General features: G+C 39.9%; 1 protein-coding gene and 1 long non-coding RNA gene across 5 annotated transcripts in view; one reads left to right on the top strand and one right to left on the bottom strand.

Moving 5' to 3' along the window:
- IQCH (IQ motif containing H) overlaps positions 1-17792 on the bottom strand; it is a 226439-nt gene that overhangs the window by 18231 nt on the left and 190416 nt on the right. The window contains exon 18 of the mRNA XM_021100401.1: positions 11522-11644. Within this exon, the coding sequence (XP_020956060.1) occupies positions 11522-11644 (123 nt within the window). The remainder of the gene's footprint in view (positions 1-11521; positions 11645-17792) is intronic.
- Positions 1-17792, top strand: part of LOC110261942 — a 181971-nt gene that overhangs the window by 35489 nt on the left and 128690 nt on the right. The gene's annotated exons all lie outside the window — the stretch shown is intronic.

The raw sequence follows: 17792 nt of genomic DNA, 5'->3' as shown, positions 1-17792 counted from the left end.
AAAATATTGGCTGTATTCCCTGTGCTATATCCTTGTAGCTTATCTATTTTATATAATAGTACTTTGAACTTCTTAATACCATACCTCTATCTTTCCCCTTCCCCCTACCCTATCCCCATTAGTAACCACTAGTTTGTTTTCTATATCTGTGAATCTGTTTCTTTTTTGTTATATTCACTATTTTATTTTATTTTTTAGATTCCACATACAAGTGGTAACAGTGTTTATCTTTCTCTAAGTTATTTCACTAAGCATAATACCCTCCAAGTCCAAGGTTGTTGCAAATGGCAAAATTTTATTCTTTTTTATGGCTGAGTAGTAGCATTCCATTATATATACATACCACATCTTCTTTATCCGTTCATCTGTTGGTGAATAATTAGGTTATTTCCATATCTTGGCTATTGTAAATAATGCTGCTGTGAACATTGGGGTACATGTATCTTTTCAAATTAGTATTTTTTTAATATATATATCCAGGACTGGAATTGCTGGATCATATGGTTTTATTTTTAGTTTTTTGACAAACTTCCATATGCTTTTCCACACTGACTGCACCAGTTTACAGTCCCACCAACAGTGTATAGGGTTCCATTTTCTCCACATTCTTGCCAACATTTGTTATCTGTGGTCTTTTTCATGATAGCCATTCTGATAGGAGTGAAGTGATATCTCATTGTGGTCTTTATTTGCATTTCCCTGATGATTAGCAATGTTGAGCATCTTTTCATGTGCCTCTTGGCTATCTGTATGTCTTCTTTGGAAAAATGTCTGTTTAGGTGTTCTGCCCATTTTTCAATTGTGTGGTTTATTTTTTAAATGTTGATTTATATGAGCTGTTAATGTATTTTGGATATTAACTCCTTACAGGTCATATTATTAGCAAATATTTTCTCCCATTCAGCAGGTTGTCTTTTTGTTTTGTTGAAGGTTTCCTTTGCTGTGCAAAAGCTTTTAAGTTTAATTAGGTCCCATTTATTTGTTTTTTGCTTTTGTGTCCTTTGGGAATCTTGCCTTCTAGCTCACTTCCTGGGTGATTCTCCTACACATTAAAATTTATTTATTTATTTACCTATTTATTTTTTGGTCTTTTTGCCTTTTTCTGGGGCTGCTTCTGTAGCATATGGAGTTTCCCACGCTAGGGGTCTAATCAGAGCTGTAGTCGCCGGCCTACCCCAGAGCCACAGCAACGTGGGATCTGAGCTGTGTCTGAGACCTACATCACAGCTCATGGCAATGCCGGATCCTTAACCTACTGAGAAAAGCCAAGGATCGAAGCTGCAACCTCATGGTTCCTAGTCGGATTCGTTAACCACTGAGCCAGATGGGAACTCCATACATTAAAATTTAAAAACCACTGTTCTAAGGTCAATGAGTAAAAAATATAGCACCCAGATACATACACCAAATATTAACAGACATAAAAGGAGAAATTGATGGGAATACAATCATAGTAGGAGACTTTAATACCCTGCTCACATGAATGGACAGATCCTCTAGACAGAAAACCAATAAAGCAACAGAGATCCTAAAGGAAACAATAGAAAAGTTAGATTTAATTGATGTCTTCAGGACACTACATCCAAAAAAATAAGAATACACATTCTTCTCAAGTACACATGGAACATTCTTAAGAATCGACCACATATTGGGACAGAAAACTAACCTCAACAAATTTAGAAGCATAAAAATTATGTCAAGTATCTTCTCTGACTACAATGGCGTGAAACTAGAAATCAACCACAGGAAAAGAAATGAGGAGTTCCCATCATGGCGCAGTGGTTAATGAATCCAACTAGGAACCATGAGGTCGCGGGTTCGGTCCCTGCCCTTGCTCGGTGGGTTAACGATCCGGCGTTGCCGTGGGCTGTGGTGTAGGTTGCAGACGCGGCTTGGATCCCTCGTTGCTGTGGCTCTGGTGTAGGCCGGTGGCTGCGGCTCCGATTGGACCCCTAGCCTGGGAATCTCCATATGCCGTGGGAGCGGCCCAAGAAATAGCAGAAAAAAAAAAAAAAAAAAAAAAAAAAAAGAAATGAGAAAAAACCTACTACATGGAGACTAAACAACATGCTACTAAAAAACCAATGGGTCAATGAGAAAATCAAGAAGGAAATTAAAAAATACCTGGAGACAAATGATAATGAAGACACAACTTCTCAAAATCTATGGGACGCCGCAGAAGCAGTGCTCAGAGGGAAATTCATAGAGATACAGGCCTTTCTCAAAAAAGAAGAAAGATCTCAAATTGACAACTTAACCCTCCACCTAAATGAATTAGAAAAAGAAGAACAAAAAAGACCTAAAGTCAGCAGAAGGAAGGAAATTATAAAGATCAAAGAGGAAATCAATAAAATAGAGATTCAAAAAACAATAGAGAAAATTAATAAAACTAAGAGCTGGTTCTTTGAAAAGGTAAACAAAATTGACAGACCCCTGGCTAGACTCACTAAGAAGAGAAGAGAAAGAACCCAAATAAACAAAATTAGAAATGAAAAAGGAGAAATCACAATGGATACTGCAGAAATACAAAATACTGTAAGAGAATACTATGAACAACTATATGCCAACAAATTTGACAATCTGGAAGAAATGGACAGTTTTCTAGAATCTTACAGCCTGCCAAAACTGAATCAAGAAGAAACAGACCAACTGAATAGACTGATCACTAGAAATGAAATTGAATATGTCGTAAAAACACTCCCTACAAATAAAAGTCAAGGACCAGATGGCTTCACAAGTGAATTCTACCAAACATATAAAGAGGATCTGGTGCCCATCCTCCTTAAAATTCTTCAAAAGGTTGAAGACGGAACACTCCCAAAGATATTCTATGATGCCACCATCACCCTAATTCCAAAACCAGACAAAAATACCACCAAAAAAGAAATCTGTCGGCCAATATCATTGATGAATATAGACGCAAAAATTCTCAACAAAATTTTAGTCAACCGAATCCAACAACATATCAAAAAGATCATACACCATGACCAGGTAGGGTTCATCCCAGGTTTACAAGGATGGTTCAACATATGCAAATAAATCAATGTCATACACCACATTAACAAAAGTCAAAAACCATATGATCATCTCAATAGATGCAGAAAAAGCATTTGACAAAGTCCAACATCCATTCATGATCAAGAGTCTTGCCAAAGTGGGTATAGGGGGAACATTCCTGAACATAATCAAAGCCATTTATGACAAACCCACAGCAAATATAATACTCAATGGGGAAAAACTGAAAGCCTTCTCACTCAAATCTGGAACAAGACAGGGATGTCCACTCTCACCACTGCTCTTCAACATAGTTTTGGAAGTCCTAGCCACAGCAATTAGACAAATAAAAGAAATAAAAGGCATCCAAATAGGAAGAGAAGAGATAAAACTGTCACTGTATGCAGATGACATGATACTATACATAGAAAACCCTAAGGACTCAACTCAAAAATTACTTGAACTGATTAATAAATTCAGCAAAGTAGCAGGATATAAGATTAACATTCAGAAATCAGTCGCATTTCTGTATACCAGCAATGAAATATTAGAAAAGGAATACAAAAATACAATACCTTTTAAAATTGCACCTCAAAAAATCAAATACCTCGGAATACACCTGACCAAGGAGGTAAAGGACTTATATGCCGAGAACTATAAAACTTTAATCAAAGAAATTAAAGATGTAAAGAAATGGAAAGATATTCCATGTTCATGGATTGGAAAAATCAATATTGTAAAAATGGCCATACTACCCAAAGCAATCTACAGATTCAATGCAATCCCTATCAAATTACCCATGACATTTTTCACAGAACCAGAACAAACAATCCAAACATTTATATGGAACCACAAAAGACCCAGAATCACCAAAGCAATCCTGAGAAACAAAAACCAAGCAGGGGACATAACTCTCTCAGACTTCAAGAAATACTACAAAGCCACATTCATCAAAACAGTGTGGTACTGGTATCAAAACAGACAGACAGACCAATGGAACAGAATAGAGGACCCAGAAATAAACCCTGACACCTATGGGCAGTTAATCTTTGACAAGGGAGGCAGGAACATAAAATGGGAAAAAGAAAGTTTATTTAGCAAGCATTGCTGGGAAACCTGGACAGCTGCATGCAAAGCAATGAAACTAGAACACACCCTCACACCATGCACAAAAATAAACTCAAAATGGCTGAAAGACTTAAATATAAGACAAGACACCCTCAAACTCCTAGAAGAAAACATAGGCAAAACACTCTCTGACATCAACATCATGAATATTTTCTCAGGTCAGTCTCCCAAAACAACAAATAAGAGCAAAAATAAACCAATGGGACCTAATCGAACTGAAAAGCTTTTGCACAGCAAAGGAAACCAAAAGGAAAACAAAAAGACAACTTACAGAAGAGGAGAAAATAGTTTCAAACAATGCAACAGACAAGGGCTTAATCTCTAGGATATGCAAGCAACTTATACAACTCAACAGCAAAAAAGCCAATGACCCAATGGAAAAATGGGCAAAAGACCTGAATAAACTGTTCTCCAAGGAAGATATACAGATGGCCAACAAACACATGAAAAAATGCTCTACATCGCTGATTATAAGAGAAATGCAAATCAAAACTACCATGAGGTACCACCTCACACCAGTCAGAATGGCCATCATTAATAAGTCCACAAATAACAAGTACTGGAGGGGCTGTGGAGAAGAGGGAACCCTCCTGCACTGCTGGTGGAAATGTAAACTGGTACAGCCACTATGGAGAACAGTTTGGAGATACCTTAGAAATCTATACACAGAACTACCATATGACCCTGCAATCCCACTCTTGGGCATATATCCAGACAAGAGTTTCCTTGAAAAAGACACATGCACCCTCATGTTCATTGCAGCACTATTCACAATAGCCAAGACATGGAAACAACCCAAATGTCCCTCGACAAAGGATTGGATTCATAAGATGTGGTATATATACACAATGGAATACTACTCAGCCATAAAAAAGAATGACATAATGCCATTTATAGCAACATGGATGGAACTAGAGACTCTCATACTGAGTGAAATAAGTCAGAAAGACAAAGACAAATACCATATGACATCACTTATAACTGGAATCTAATATAGGGCGCAAATGAACCTTTCCACAGAAAAGAAACTCATGGACTTGGAGAAGAGACTTGTGGCCGCCCTGGGGGAGAGGGAGGGAGTGGGAGGGATCGGGAACTTGGGGTTATCGGATACAACTTGGAATGGATTTACAATGAGATCCTGCTGAGTAGCATTGAGAACTATGTCTAGATACTTATATTGCAACAGAAAAAAGGGTGAGGAGTTCCCGTCGTGGCGCAGTGGTTAATGAATCCGACTAGGAACCATGAGGTTGCGGGTTCGATCCCTGCCCTTGCTCAGTGGGTTAACGATCTGGCGTTGCCGTGAGCTGTGGTGTAGGTTGCAGACGCAGCTCGGATACCACGTTGCTGTGGCTCTGGCACAGGCTGGCAGCTACAGCTCCAATTAGACCCCTAGCCTGGAAAACTCCATATGCCACAGGAGCGGCCCAAGAAATGGCAAAAAAAAAAAAAAAAAGAAAGAAAAAGAAAAAAGGGTGAAAAAAAAATGTATACATGTAAGTATAACTTGGCCCCCATGCTGTACAGCGGAAAAATAAATTTATTAAAAAATATAAATAAATCACCCAAAGAAAAGTATAGGGAAGCATTTTGTTGTGTGGAAAATAATTCATACTTAAAAGGAAAATTATGTGCTGTCTATAGTACACCTTGATTCTATGAGAGGTATTTTACAATTTGGTAAGTTGTAGGTGACTGAGACAAAGCAAATTCTGTCCTGTCTGGTGAGGGTTCAGTTGATTTTCCTGTTCTGCTCCACTTGTGGAAAAACTAGTTTTGCCTCTATATGCATATTCATTTCAGTAGTCATGATCTATAAAAATGTCTGATTTTTTGGATTCTTTTTTGTTCTAGTTATAATATCTGCCTAATTCTTCTCTCTTAAATAAAAACTTCATTGTGTATTTAATTTTGTGTCTGTATGAGGCATGATTTTATCCTGTTTTTGAAAATTATCTTTTAAAACTCTTATCTTCAAATAAATAAAAGTTAACACTGGAGTTGTCCAGTAGTGGAAATGGCTGCCCCGTGAAAGCTGTGAATTCCTCATCACTGGAAATACAGGGAAAAAAATATATATATTTGAGGGATTTGGTAAAAGATACCACATGCCAAAATTATAACTGCCATTTGACTCCCCATTTTATCAGGAAATCTGAGTGACGATATTGGCTTTTTTCAATGCTCACTGCAAATTAGAATCATCTGAGTGCTTTAAAAAATGTAATGCCTGGGCTCTACCTCCAGAAATAGTGATTTAATTGGTCTGGAGTGGGCCCTGGGTACAATGCCATGCGAAACCATGTTAGAGCCTTAGGCAAAGGAAAATCATGCCTGTATTTTTATTTAAAATTTTGATATTTTGTTCATCATGGATCTCTTGCATTAACTTTTCTATTTAACATATTGTATTACAATAGGTGCTCTGGGTAAAGTGCCTCACTTGCCTCAACCCAATCCCAGCCTTGCCTGAGCATCTGTACTTTTTATTTTTTTTAATTTTTATTTATTTATTTGTTTTTGCTTTTTTAGGGCCGCACCTGTGGCATATGGAAGTTCAGGCTAGGGATGGAATCAGAGATACAGCTGCCGGCCTACGCCACAGCCACAGCAAGGCCAGATCCTTAACCCATTGAGCGAGGCCAGCGATTGAACCCGCATCCTCCTGGATCCTAGTCGGGCTCATTACCGCTGAGCCACATGGAAACTTCTGAGCATCTGTACTTTTTAAAGCTCCTCACTCAGGCCATCCTAATGGGCAGCCAGGGCTGAGAACTATTGGCCAGTTGATCTCTAAGGTGTCTTGCATTCTTTACTGTGCTGTCCAATGTGGTAACACTGGCCTCATGGGGCTACTGAGAACTTGAAATATTAGTAATTGAAATTGAGATGTGCGGACTTCCCGTGTGGCTCACAACATAACTACTCGGCGTTGCTTCTACAGTGGCTGTGGCTCGACCCCTGGCCTGGGAACTTCCATATGCTGCAGGTGCGGCCACTTGTAAAAAAAAAAAAAAAGAAAAAAAAAGAAAAGAAATTGAGATGTGCTCTAGCTTTCAAAGACTTAGTACAAAAATATAAAATATCTCATTGATAATTTATACTGATGACATGTTGAAAATGCTAGTTTTCTGTTTGGGGAGCATCCTTTTCTAGATACGAACCTCAGAATCAATCAGGTAGGGTAGGTTATGCTACAGTAATTAAAAGGCAGTTCTCAGTTTTTATAGCAGAAATGTTGGATTTTGCTCATACTCCATTTCCCACATGTCCGGCATGCATCTCTGGTCACTGTTGGTATGTTTGGGGCTGAAGGAGGCACCATCTCAATGTGTTTCCAGGAATTAGAAAGCAGGAAAAAGGATATGGTGACTCATGAAGTGGCTCTTAAAGGCTTCTGCATAGAAAGGACATATATCACTTCTGTTCATATTTCACTGGCCAAAACAAGTTGCATGGGCATGCCTGACTTCAGGGAGAGGGCTAAGGAAGTATAATTTTGTTATGTGTCTGGAAGGAGGAAGATCAGAACATTCTGAACAACCTTAATGATTGCCACCATGACAATACTGTGGCCTGAGGAAGTGATTGCTCGTGGTTGTAGAGCTATTTAGGACCATGGCACACTGCCTATGTATGTGTGAGACCAGCTCTGCCACACTGTCTCAGGCAGTAAACATGACACTTTTCTCCATATGGCTTTCATTACAAGTTCATTTCATTAGGAAACCAGTGGGGGTATTTTGTAGCATTACAGAAATACCAGGAATGAGACCCAGCAAGTTGGTTACAGACTCAGCAATGCTTCCCTCTAATATTCAGCAAGGAAAAATAAACTCATAGGGTGATCTCATCTCCTTTTTTTAATCCCTGATATTTTTGACAAAAACACATCATGTGAAATTCTGTGATGATAATGGAAGAAAAACAAAATGTTGAGAATAAGGACTTGTGAGGATTCTTCTTTTGGTAGCACTGAGTTTTATTTTATTTTTTTTTATTTTTATTTTTCGTCTTTTTAGGGCCACACCTGCCCTATGGACGTTCCCAGGCTGGGGTTCAAATCAGAGCTGCAGCTGCTAGCCTATGCTATAGCTGTAGCACTACCAGATCCAAACTGAGTCTGCGGCCTGCACTGTGGCTCACAGCAACACCAGATCCTTAACCCACTGAGCGGGGCAAGGGATTGAACCCCTGTCCTCATGGATACTAGTCAGGTTCATTACTGCTGAGCCACAGCGAGAACTCCAGTGTATTTTTTTTTTTTTTTGATCTTTTTTAGGGCTCAACCTGTGGCATATGGAGGTTCCCAGGCTAGGGGTTGAATTGGAGTTGTAGCCTCCGACCTATACCACAGCTCATGGCAATGCTGGATCCTTAACCCACTTAGCGAGGCCAGGGATCGACCCCGAGTTCTCATGGTTACTAGTCGGGTTCGTTAACCACTGAGCCACGACGGGAACTCCCAGTGTATTGGTAATGTTACTTCTCTTTCTGGAAAGAGAACCCATATTAAATTTGACCAAGAATGGGAGCAAGTAGCATAGGTTACAATGGAATTAGGGTAAGTGATTTTCTTTTTAGACTCAGAATAAAACCCAAGGAGGCAATAGAATTTTAGGGAAGTTAATTGTTAAACATATCTCCTTTTTTTGTAAGGTTGAGACAGTGATGGGGATTATGGAGAAGTTTGCACTTCTTCAGCTGAAGAATACATAAGAATTAACCAAATGGAATATTTTATTTGAAGTGGATCCTAGAATTCTTGGATTGGATTGGTAATAATATTTTAGAAACATACGTAATTACTGAGAAATAGTCCTTAGGGGTAAAAAGGCACATAGGAGATGCCCTGGTGTAAGAGAAAGAATCATTTTTACATTTGGACAATTATGGAGTCTCCATAAAATGCCTGTCTCTGTGACCTTAGGAAAGTGCTTAAACACTTTTTAAGCATAAATTCCTCACTGTGATATGGTAAAAATGATAACTTCTTATAGAAGAGATATGATGGTTAAACAGATGATAAAGTAATAGTGCTTAGCTCTGTGCCGGCACACAGTAGGTGCTTAGTAAATGCCTTTCTGAGAAAAGGCAACAAAGAAAACAAGGGGAGTGTTCTGACCAAGAATGCATGTGCCCCCAGAGTCTGAAAAGATAAGAATGCATCTCAGGAAAAACAGAGCAAGGGTATTGTTAGAGAATTTCCAAATTTCCCAAGTAGTCATGTTTCCTTCTTCTTGTCTTAAATTTTTATGACTCCATTTCTTCTTTTCTTTCTCTCTTCTTGTACTTCTCTGTATTATTTGCTCTTTTTCTATTTATCCCCTCCTACCTTTTTAATAGATCATTCCAGTCTTTGGATTTTATCCTCTCTATTTTCTTTTTCTTATTCATATTGTTCCATAACTCCATTGCCCCCAATCTATGTTTCTCTCTCTCCCATTTTATCTTTCACCCTTTATATGTTGTTTAGCACAGGCGACCTGGAGGCAGAGTCTAAGAAATTATGCCTGTTACATGCTCTGCACTTCTCTGCCCTTTCTTTTTTCTTCCATCCTCAGAGGAACCCTTTCCTCTGCATCATCCTCTGTTTCCCTTGGGCCATAGAAGCCTTTTCCTGTACTAAAATTTGTTCTTAGAAATAAATCTGATTAACTCAGAGCCACAAAAATATAAATAACTTATAGTTTGGTGCTTTACTTTTCCCAGGAGTACCAGAACTTCAATCAAGTACAAAGCCTTCAGCCAAAGAAATAAATCTCTAATAATAATTTTGGGCAATAGAAAGTTATAGAGCATGTTTTCTTTTCAGCAGGAGACCTTCCCTGTCAAATATGCCACTTACAGAGCTTGGTCTTTTTGATATTTTAGAAGAGTATAAAATAAATTGATTTAGATAAAGCTAGAGTTAGATTTAGCCACTTTTTGGTGCATGGAAGTCTGATCAGTTTGGGCTAAAAACTACAGTTGACCCTTGAACAACGTGAATTTGAACTGCATGGGCCCACCTTAGACACAATTTTTTTTAAACAGTTGCTACTACACTACTACACATCCATAGCTGGTTGAATCCTTGAATGTTGAACTGCAGATACACAGGGCCAACTGTAAACTTACATATACTTGGATTTTTGATTGTGTGGAGGGTTGATAACCCTGGCATTGTTCAATGGTCAGCTGTATTTAATTTCAAAGAGATTGTGTTGAGCAGATGCCACAGTTAATTTCAGATAAATCAGTTCAGTTTGTCCTTTTCATTCTTTTCTATATTTTAGTTGGTCCGAAGGTTGTGGGTTATTGTTAACTTAACATTGTCTTTTCTATATTTTTATCAAGTTTAATGTAATTTGCAAGGGACTATGAGCTTTATTATGTATTTGCAAATAGTGTGACAGTGCCCTAAAGTGCAATGGGGATTGCCAAATATCAGCCAGGCCATACTCTTCACTGTTGGCTCTGTACCTAAGTTCCATATGCTTTTAAAGGGCCTATTACAAGATTTGAAACCTAAAACATTGTATTTGTTCTCAAGCATAAAAAATAAAAATAAGTATAGAACTGAGTATCTACAAATCAAAAATTTCATCTATTAGTTATTGCTCAATTCTCTATCATTATCCATGAGTTATATTTAATGTGAGAGGTGAATATTTTAATATATTTGGTATATTGTAGGAGGGGTCTTCCACAAGTAAATATCCCCCCTAAATTCATATGTAGAAGCCTTAATCTGCCATGTGAATGTTTTGGAAACAGGGACTTTAAGGAATGGTTAAGGTTAAATGAGGTCATAAGGGTACAGCCCTGTTCAGATAGAACTGGTGTCCTTCTAGAAGAGGGAACAGAGACATCAGCAATTGCTTTATCCCTGACATGGTAGGCCATAGCAAAAAGGTAGTTATTTTGCAAGTCAGGAAGAGAGTCCTCACCAGGAACTAAATTGATGGGCAGCTTCACCTTGGATTATTGAGCCCCTTGAACTGTGAGAGATAAATTACTGTTGTTTAAACCATCCTGTATATGGTGTTTTGTTATGGCAGCACAAGCAGACTAGAGAATGTTCATTAGTAAGCAGCCTTGGGTAGGTCAGAAAGCTCAGGACATGCTTCAAGATGAAGAGATGGTCCCCCTAAGTCTGGTGAGCTACAGGGCCTTTGCTTTACAAGGTAGGCATACAAGTTTTGGGATAGAGATCAGCTTCCAGGACCAAGTGTCTCCCTGTGGAGTTGCCTTTCTGCCCTTTCCCAAGCAGCACTCATCCTTCCTCTAAATACATATCAAACCAATGTTTAAAGAATATCAATTGGAAAGGTCTCCAATTATTAGCTTCCTGGCTCACACTTGTATTTGGCCTGTATTTGGTCCAACCTCGGCCAGCTGTCACCCTTCATACCTTGATATCATAGCCAATGCCATGGGCCTTACACATCTGGAGAAAAACATAATGGAAAACCAGTGAAAGATTGTTGTGCCTCAGCTGGGTGCTCATCACTGCATAGCGACTGGCTGCCAGTGACTGGAAAAAAAAATCACAAGTGAATGTCAGAGTCTTTACAAAAGTATTTAAATAAAGCTTTAGTTTTAGAACCGTTGTAGATTAATAGGAAAGTTGTAAAGATGATACAGAGAGTCCCCGTATAGCCTACACCCAGTTCACCTACTGTTAACATCATACATTGATATGGTACATTTGTCACAACTAAGGATCCAAATTGCCACGTTACTATTAACATAAATCCGTACTTTATTTGGATTTCATTAGTTTTCCCCCTAATTACCATTTTCTGTTCCAGGATCCCCTCCAAGATACCACATTATATTTAGTTGTCATGTCTCCTTAGGTTCTTCTGGCTGTGACAGTTTCTGAGTCTCACTTTGTTTTTATGACCTTGACAGTTTTGAAGAGTACTGATCAAATCAGCATTTTGTAGAATGCTGCTCAATTTGTGTTTGTCTAATGTTTTTCTTACGATTAGATGGGGTTGTGGGTTTTGGAGAGAGGGCTACACAGGTGAAGTGACGTTTTTATTACCTTGTATCAAGGGTACATGTAACAACATGACATCACTGATGATGCCAACCTTGGTCACGTGACTAAGGTAGTTTTATCCAGGTTTCTTGATGTAAAGATACAGTCGTACTTTCCATACTGTGCTCTTTGGCAGCAAATCACTAAGTGTTCTCCGCTTCCTTGAGGAGACCAGCATTTGAATTTTGATTCCCATTGCTTTCTTTGGGAAATTTCTATTCTTAATCTTGCTTCCCTATCAGCAGGAACTATCCCAAAGAGACTGGTTACAGTAAGCCCAAAGTATTTCAAATATAATATCTCCTAAAATACTTAGTTTAATATGTGCAAAAGAAAGTGTTTATAACCCGATAGTTTTGTAGCCTGTGAGATGTGATATTTGACTCTGACAGCTGTGTTTGTCTTTGGACAAATGGAAGTTTGGAGAACTGAACATAGAGCCATGGCCAACCTTAGGGCATAGAAAATGGAGATGCCTGGCTCAGCTTTTGAACTTTGGGGACTTTAGGTATTGGGCAGCCAGGTGCCCAGTCTCATGCAGTGACTTGAAATAGGAGAAAGAAAAGGAGGTGCTATTGGTTCACAGCTGGCTGCAAGGATCTAATGACCTGACATTGACATTGTCTTTTGTGATATTCCAGGCTCTCTCTCCATCTCTGAACTAATGCAGGGTAACTGGGGCCAACTGAGTGAGTGCCCAGTGGAGAATGAACATCATCCTTTGTATCTGCATCTCTCTCTCTCACACACATACACACACACTCAGATTTCACCTTCACCTTTTGTGACATATGTCTCCCATGTGTTAATGCATTTTCCTTCAACCCTTACATATAGTAGTGTATCTGATGGTCATATTATGAGTACTATTAAGCCTGTTCTTCCCACACATAAGCAGGGTCCACATCTACAAAAATGTTAGGCTCCTACAGGCTAATGCATTGAATTGTGTGCCTCCATTGGTATTGTCCCACTTTGAGCCACTGGGAATTTTATTTTTACAAAGGAAAATCTAGTTGACCCTCTATGCCTCACAACTGTACTTTATTATCACCCTGACCTATCATGAGTTGTTCCCTTGGCTGGCTCCCTTACACGGCTGGGGAGTTTTCTGAGGGTAGGCACTGTTTGGTTTCTGAATCCCCAGACTGGACATGATGCTAGTATTCAGGGTTTATTGAATGAAAGAAAGAATGGCTACATGAAATAGAGTCGGTGGATTGCACTTCCCTCTGATTTAAGAGATTCTTCAAAGGATGTAATTCAAGGGACTTGTAGTCATGAGTACTTTGCGGAAGAAGCAGAGATTGATTCACAGAACACAGAGGATAATCACATTATCCCTAGTCATCCTAGGCCTTGCCTCAAGAGGATGTCTTTTGGAGGACAGTGTAGCTCTGGTGGACCTGGCAGGGATTATTGCGGGGGTAGAGGGGGACCAAGAACTGACTAAGAGAAGTTCTGGCCCAGCTATTTAGTCAGTCTGGAGGAGCGTGACCACCAGACCTGCTCACCCTGCCATGCCAGGCTGTGCCATGCTCCTGCCTTCACAACCAAGGCCCAGAAGACTGAGCTTTTGTATATGAAAGTGAACTGTAAATACTCTGGAATTCCATTGTGATTACTGAGCATGTAATCGCATGGTAATTACCATGAATTCACAAGATAATTCCAAGGTTAATTTTGTCTTGTAAACTTGTCTTATACTACCATAGTATATAAACTAGCAAACCCCAAATCAGGCCTCAGTCAGCAAGGGAGTGAGGTAGGCAGAAGTCTAGTAGCAGGATCCAGCTCAGTGCTATGTATCTTGGCTCCAAAGTAATTCTGGACCACAATTCCTTCTCCTCCCAGACCTGAGCTTGTGATTCATAAAGAATTTGAAAGAAAAGCTAGGATATTTGGCATATGTCTCTAAGCAATGTCTTATTTTCCATGACCATCACCATCTTACTCCAGACCATATGGCCTGGAGAGCTGCTTCTCCTTTCTACCAGGGAGGTGGGGATGCAAGCAGAATTCTGTAGTGGGAAGGTTATACTGAGTCAGAACAACTAAAGTTCAAAACCTAACTAGGCCATTTACTATATGTGTGATCTTGTGTGGATATGTCATTTAACTTCTCTGACTTCTGATTAAATAAGCATCTAGCACAGCACCTGGCACCTGATACATGGTAGCTGCTGTTGTTGCTGCTTCTTTGAAAACATCTACAGGGCCTGGAGCATTGTGGACCTACACTAAATGTAATTTTCCAGGCTGTTCCTTCCCCCACTGGTACCTGGGATTCTGAGCATTACCACCAGATCAAACATTTCCCAAACCCAGGTTGGTCAGTGCTTAGAACTCTTCAGTGTCTCTTCCTTGCCTTCAAATGAAATCCAGACACCTGGCTTAGCTGGCAGACTCTCCCAAACTTGCTCAGTGAATCACTTGTCTCCCTTCCCAGATTCTCTCACCAGCCCAACTGGTTCCTAACAGACTGTGGGCTCTCTTCAGCCTGTCCTTGCTGCTGAGGGAGGTCTGCCTCTCCTTGCCACTTAGTGACTGACCTCATCTTTAAGGCCAGACCAAGTTCTCTGTTCCTAGTAAAGCGTCCTCTGTCCCTGCCAGTCCACAGTTATTTCTCCTAAGAACTCCAGCAGCAGGTTAATGGACTGTCACTCAAATGGCACTTAAATGAGACCTTGTGGTTTTTCCTGGTATATGTGCTGTCTTATACTTCTTTTCAACTCTTCAAGGACAAGGACTTTGTCAAATGTCTCTGAATTCTGGATGTTTGGTGAAATTCCTGGTTTAAGTGCTTAATAAATGTGTTATACTAATGCTAATAAAAATGAACATACATGATACATCTACTTTTTTTTAAGGACTTAACTGACTCCACAGTTTCTGCAGGAAAGAAACTGTCAGTGATCAAGGGTTGTCTTTTATCTAGCCTGATAGCACAGGTGACACTACTCTCTTGAGAATTAGATGAGTTCATCAATACCTAGAAATGGTGTCTGATACAGAGGAGGCACCCAAAAACAAGTTAGCTCTTATTATCATTTGTTAAACTAAATAATTTTGCAAATAAGATAATAAATTATTTGAAATAAAAAAAACAACCAATTGGTATATCTTTTCCTCAGAAAGGTGCTTGGGTCAGAAGACTTAGGCTTTGCTACTTAATTTTATGACCTTGGGCAGCTCACTTAACTTTAAATAGACTTACTTTCCTAATCTGTAAAGTGGGTATGATAATCCCTGTGTTACCTGTTTCTTGGAGTTATCATAGGGATCAAATACGCTCATGTCTATTTAAAGTATAAAGCAATATCCAAATAGAAAACATCATTTTAAAAAGGCTGTATTGTATAATCAACTCTCTTCTTCTTTTTTGTCTTTTTCTAGGGCCGCACCTGCGGCATATGGAGGTTGCCAGGCTAGGGGGTCTAGTCGGAGCTGTAGCCACTGGCCCACGCCACAGCCACAGCAACTCGGGATCTGAGCCAAGTCTGTGACCTACACTACAGCTCACAGCAACGCCGGATCCTTAACCCACTGAGTGAGGCCAGGGATCTAACCTGAAACCTCATGGTTCCTAGTCAGATTCGTTAACCACCGAGTCATGATGGGACCTCCTCAATTCTCTTCTGATGCTGTAAAATCCATTTAGGTTTGCCAAGAAAATCATAACTTAAATGGATTTTATGGCATCAGAAGACTCCTCTGTGACCAACTGGCCTGGTCAGTGTTCACTGAGTCCTGGCCTAGCTCAGAGCAGATTAGGAGCCAGTGGATAATGGTAATATGCTTGCAAATAACCTCATTACACAAGGAGATGAAGCTTCTTTTGGAAAAAGAGCTTTCTCTATGGCCTCAACCAGAGACTTCTTCAGGGATGAGCTAAAGCTCTACTCCGGGGTTGGGTCATTGACTCTCATACAACACAAGGCAGGTTGGATAGCACAATGGTCAGATGCATAGGCTTTAGGGTCTGACAGGCCTGGGCTTAAATCCTGGCTTCCATACTTGCTTGTTGAGTAACCTTCCACAGGTTCTTAACATCTCGTAACTTCAGTCTTCTTATCTAAAAATGAACATAATAATAAGGGTACCTACCTAATATATTAGGTCATATAAAGATTCACATAAAGCACTTTGGTAAAGTTAAGGCTGAGTACATTTTGGATGTTATTATCTTGTTATAGCAGTAGCTGACCTATTTGCATCCCGTAAAAACTTGAAGCTCTTTGCTACTCATCCTTACATCCTCTGGAATAAGTAGAGTGCCTGGCACAAAGTAGGTAAATTTACTTCTAATTGAATCTGGCTGAAGGTACTAACTGATAGTCAAAGTGATGGCTGATGAGAACTTAGGATGTGACCTGTCACAACAATATTATTCCTTTCTAAAAAATTCTGCAAGAAAAAGATGTTTCAGTGGAAGGTGGTAGTACAGAGGGATGGGCCCTTCCTAAGGCCCCTTACAGGATGTGTTTCCAGCACCCCACTATATATGAAACTGCCTGGGCCAGGCTTGATACAGAGCCCTATGCTATAGGCCCCATAAAATCAAATCCCTCAGAGTTCTGTCGTGGCTCAGGGGTTAGCGAGTCCAACTGGGAACCATGAGGTTGCAGGTTTGATCCCTGGCCTCTCTCAGTGGGCTGTGGTGTGGGTCGCAGCTTGGATCTGGTATTGCTGTGGCTCTGGCGTAGGCTGGCGGCTACAGCTCTGATTGGACCCCTGGGCTGGAAACCTCCGTATGCCACTGGTGTGGCCCTGGAAAAAGATAAAAAAAATAAATAAAAATAAAAAAATCAAATCCCTCAAGAGATCCTAGGGATCATTTAGGCCTCCCCCATTTTACAAATGAGAAAACTGAGGCCAGAGAGGATCAGAATTCATGAACTCTTTTTTTTTTTTTTTTCTTTTTGGTCTTTTTGCTATTTCTTGGGCCGCTCCCGCGGCATATGGAGGTTCCCAGGCTAGGGGTCGAATCGGAGCTGTAGCCACTGGCCTACGCCAGAGCCACAGCAACGTGGGATCCAAGCCGCGTCTGCAACCTACACCACCGCTCACGGCAACGCCGGATCGTTAACCGATTGAGCAAGGGCAGGGACCGAACCCGCAACCTCATGGTTCCTAGTCGGATTCGTTAACCACTGCGCCACCACGGGAACTCCATGAACTCTGTCTTTCATTGCAGTGTTGTTCTCTTTAAATTCCCACTGGCCACATTTGGACTGTGTGGGAATTTCAGAGGTTAGCCATTTCTAGGAAAATGGGGGGGCGGGAGGAGAGAAAATGTTGTTGATCGAAGTCTAGTTTTATTAAACTACCTTTCTAAATCACAGTCTAACAAGAATGCTTCAAGCCAAATAAAGGAAGCTCGAAATACTCCTTTTCACTGGAGAATATAATTTTGCTTCAGCCACAATTTAAATTGATTTAGTTCTGAGCACCAGCACTTGAAGTGTGGAGCATATTCTATTTTCACCATGATACTTGTTTTGACAGTGATGCATTTCAGTTGACATAGTTGAAATCCTTATGTAATAAATCTCTGCCTGAAAATTAATCATGTTTATAATATTCCGAGAATTAATAACACCCATTGCTCAAATCATTAACTTAAAAAAGGAGC

The sequence above is a fragment of the Sus scrofa genome, chromosome 1 (genome assembly GCF_000003025.6).
Source record: "Sus scrofa isolate TJ Tabasco breed Duroc chromosome 1, Sscrofa11.1, whole genome shotgun sequence".
Taxonomy (NCBI): Eukaryota; Metazoa; Chordata; class Mammalia; order Artiodactyla; family Suidae; genus Sus; species Sus scrofa.
Note: the sequence above shows the minus strand (reverse complement) of the source record. Positions and strands in the feature narration are given on the sequence as shown.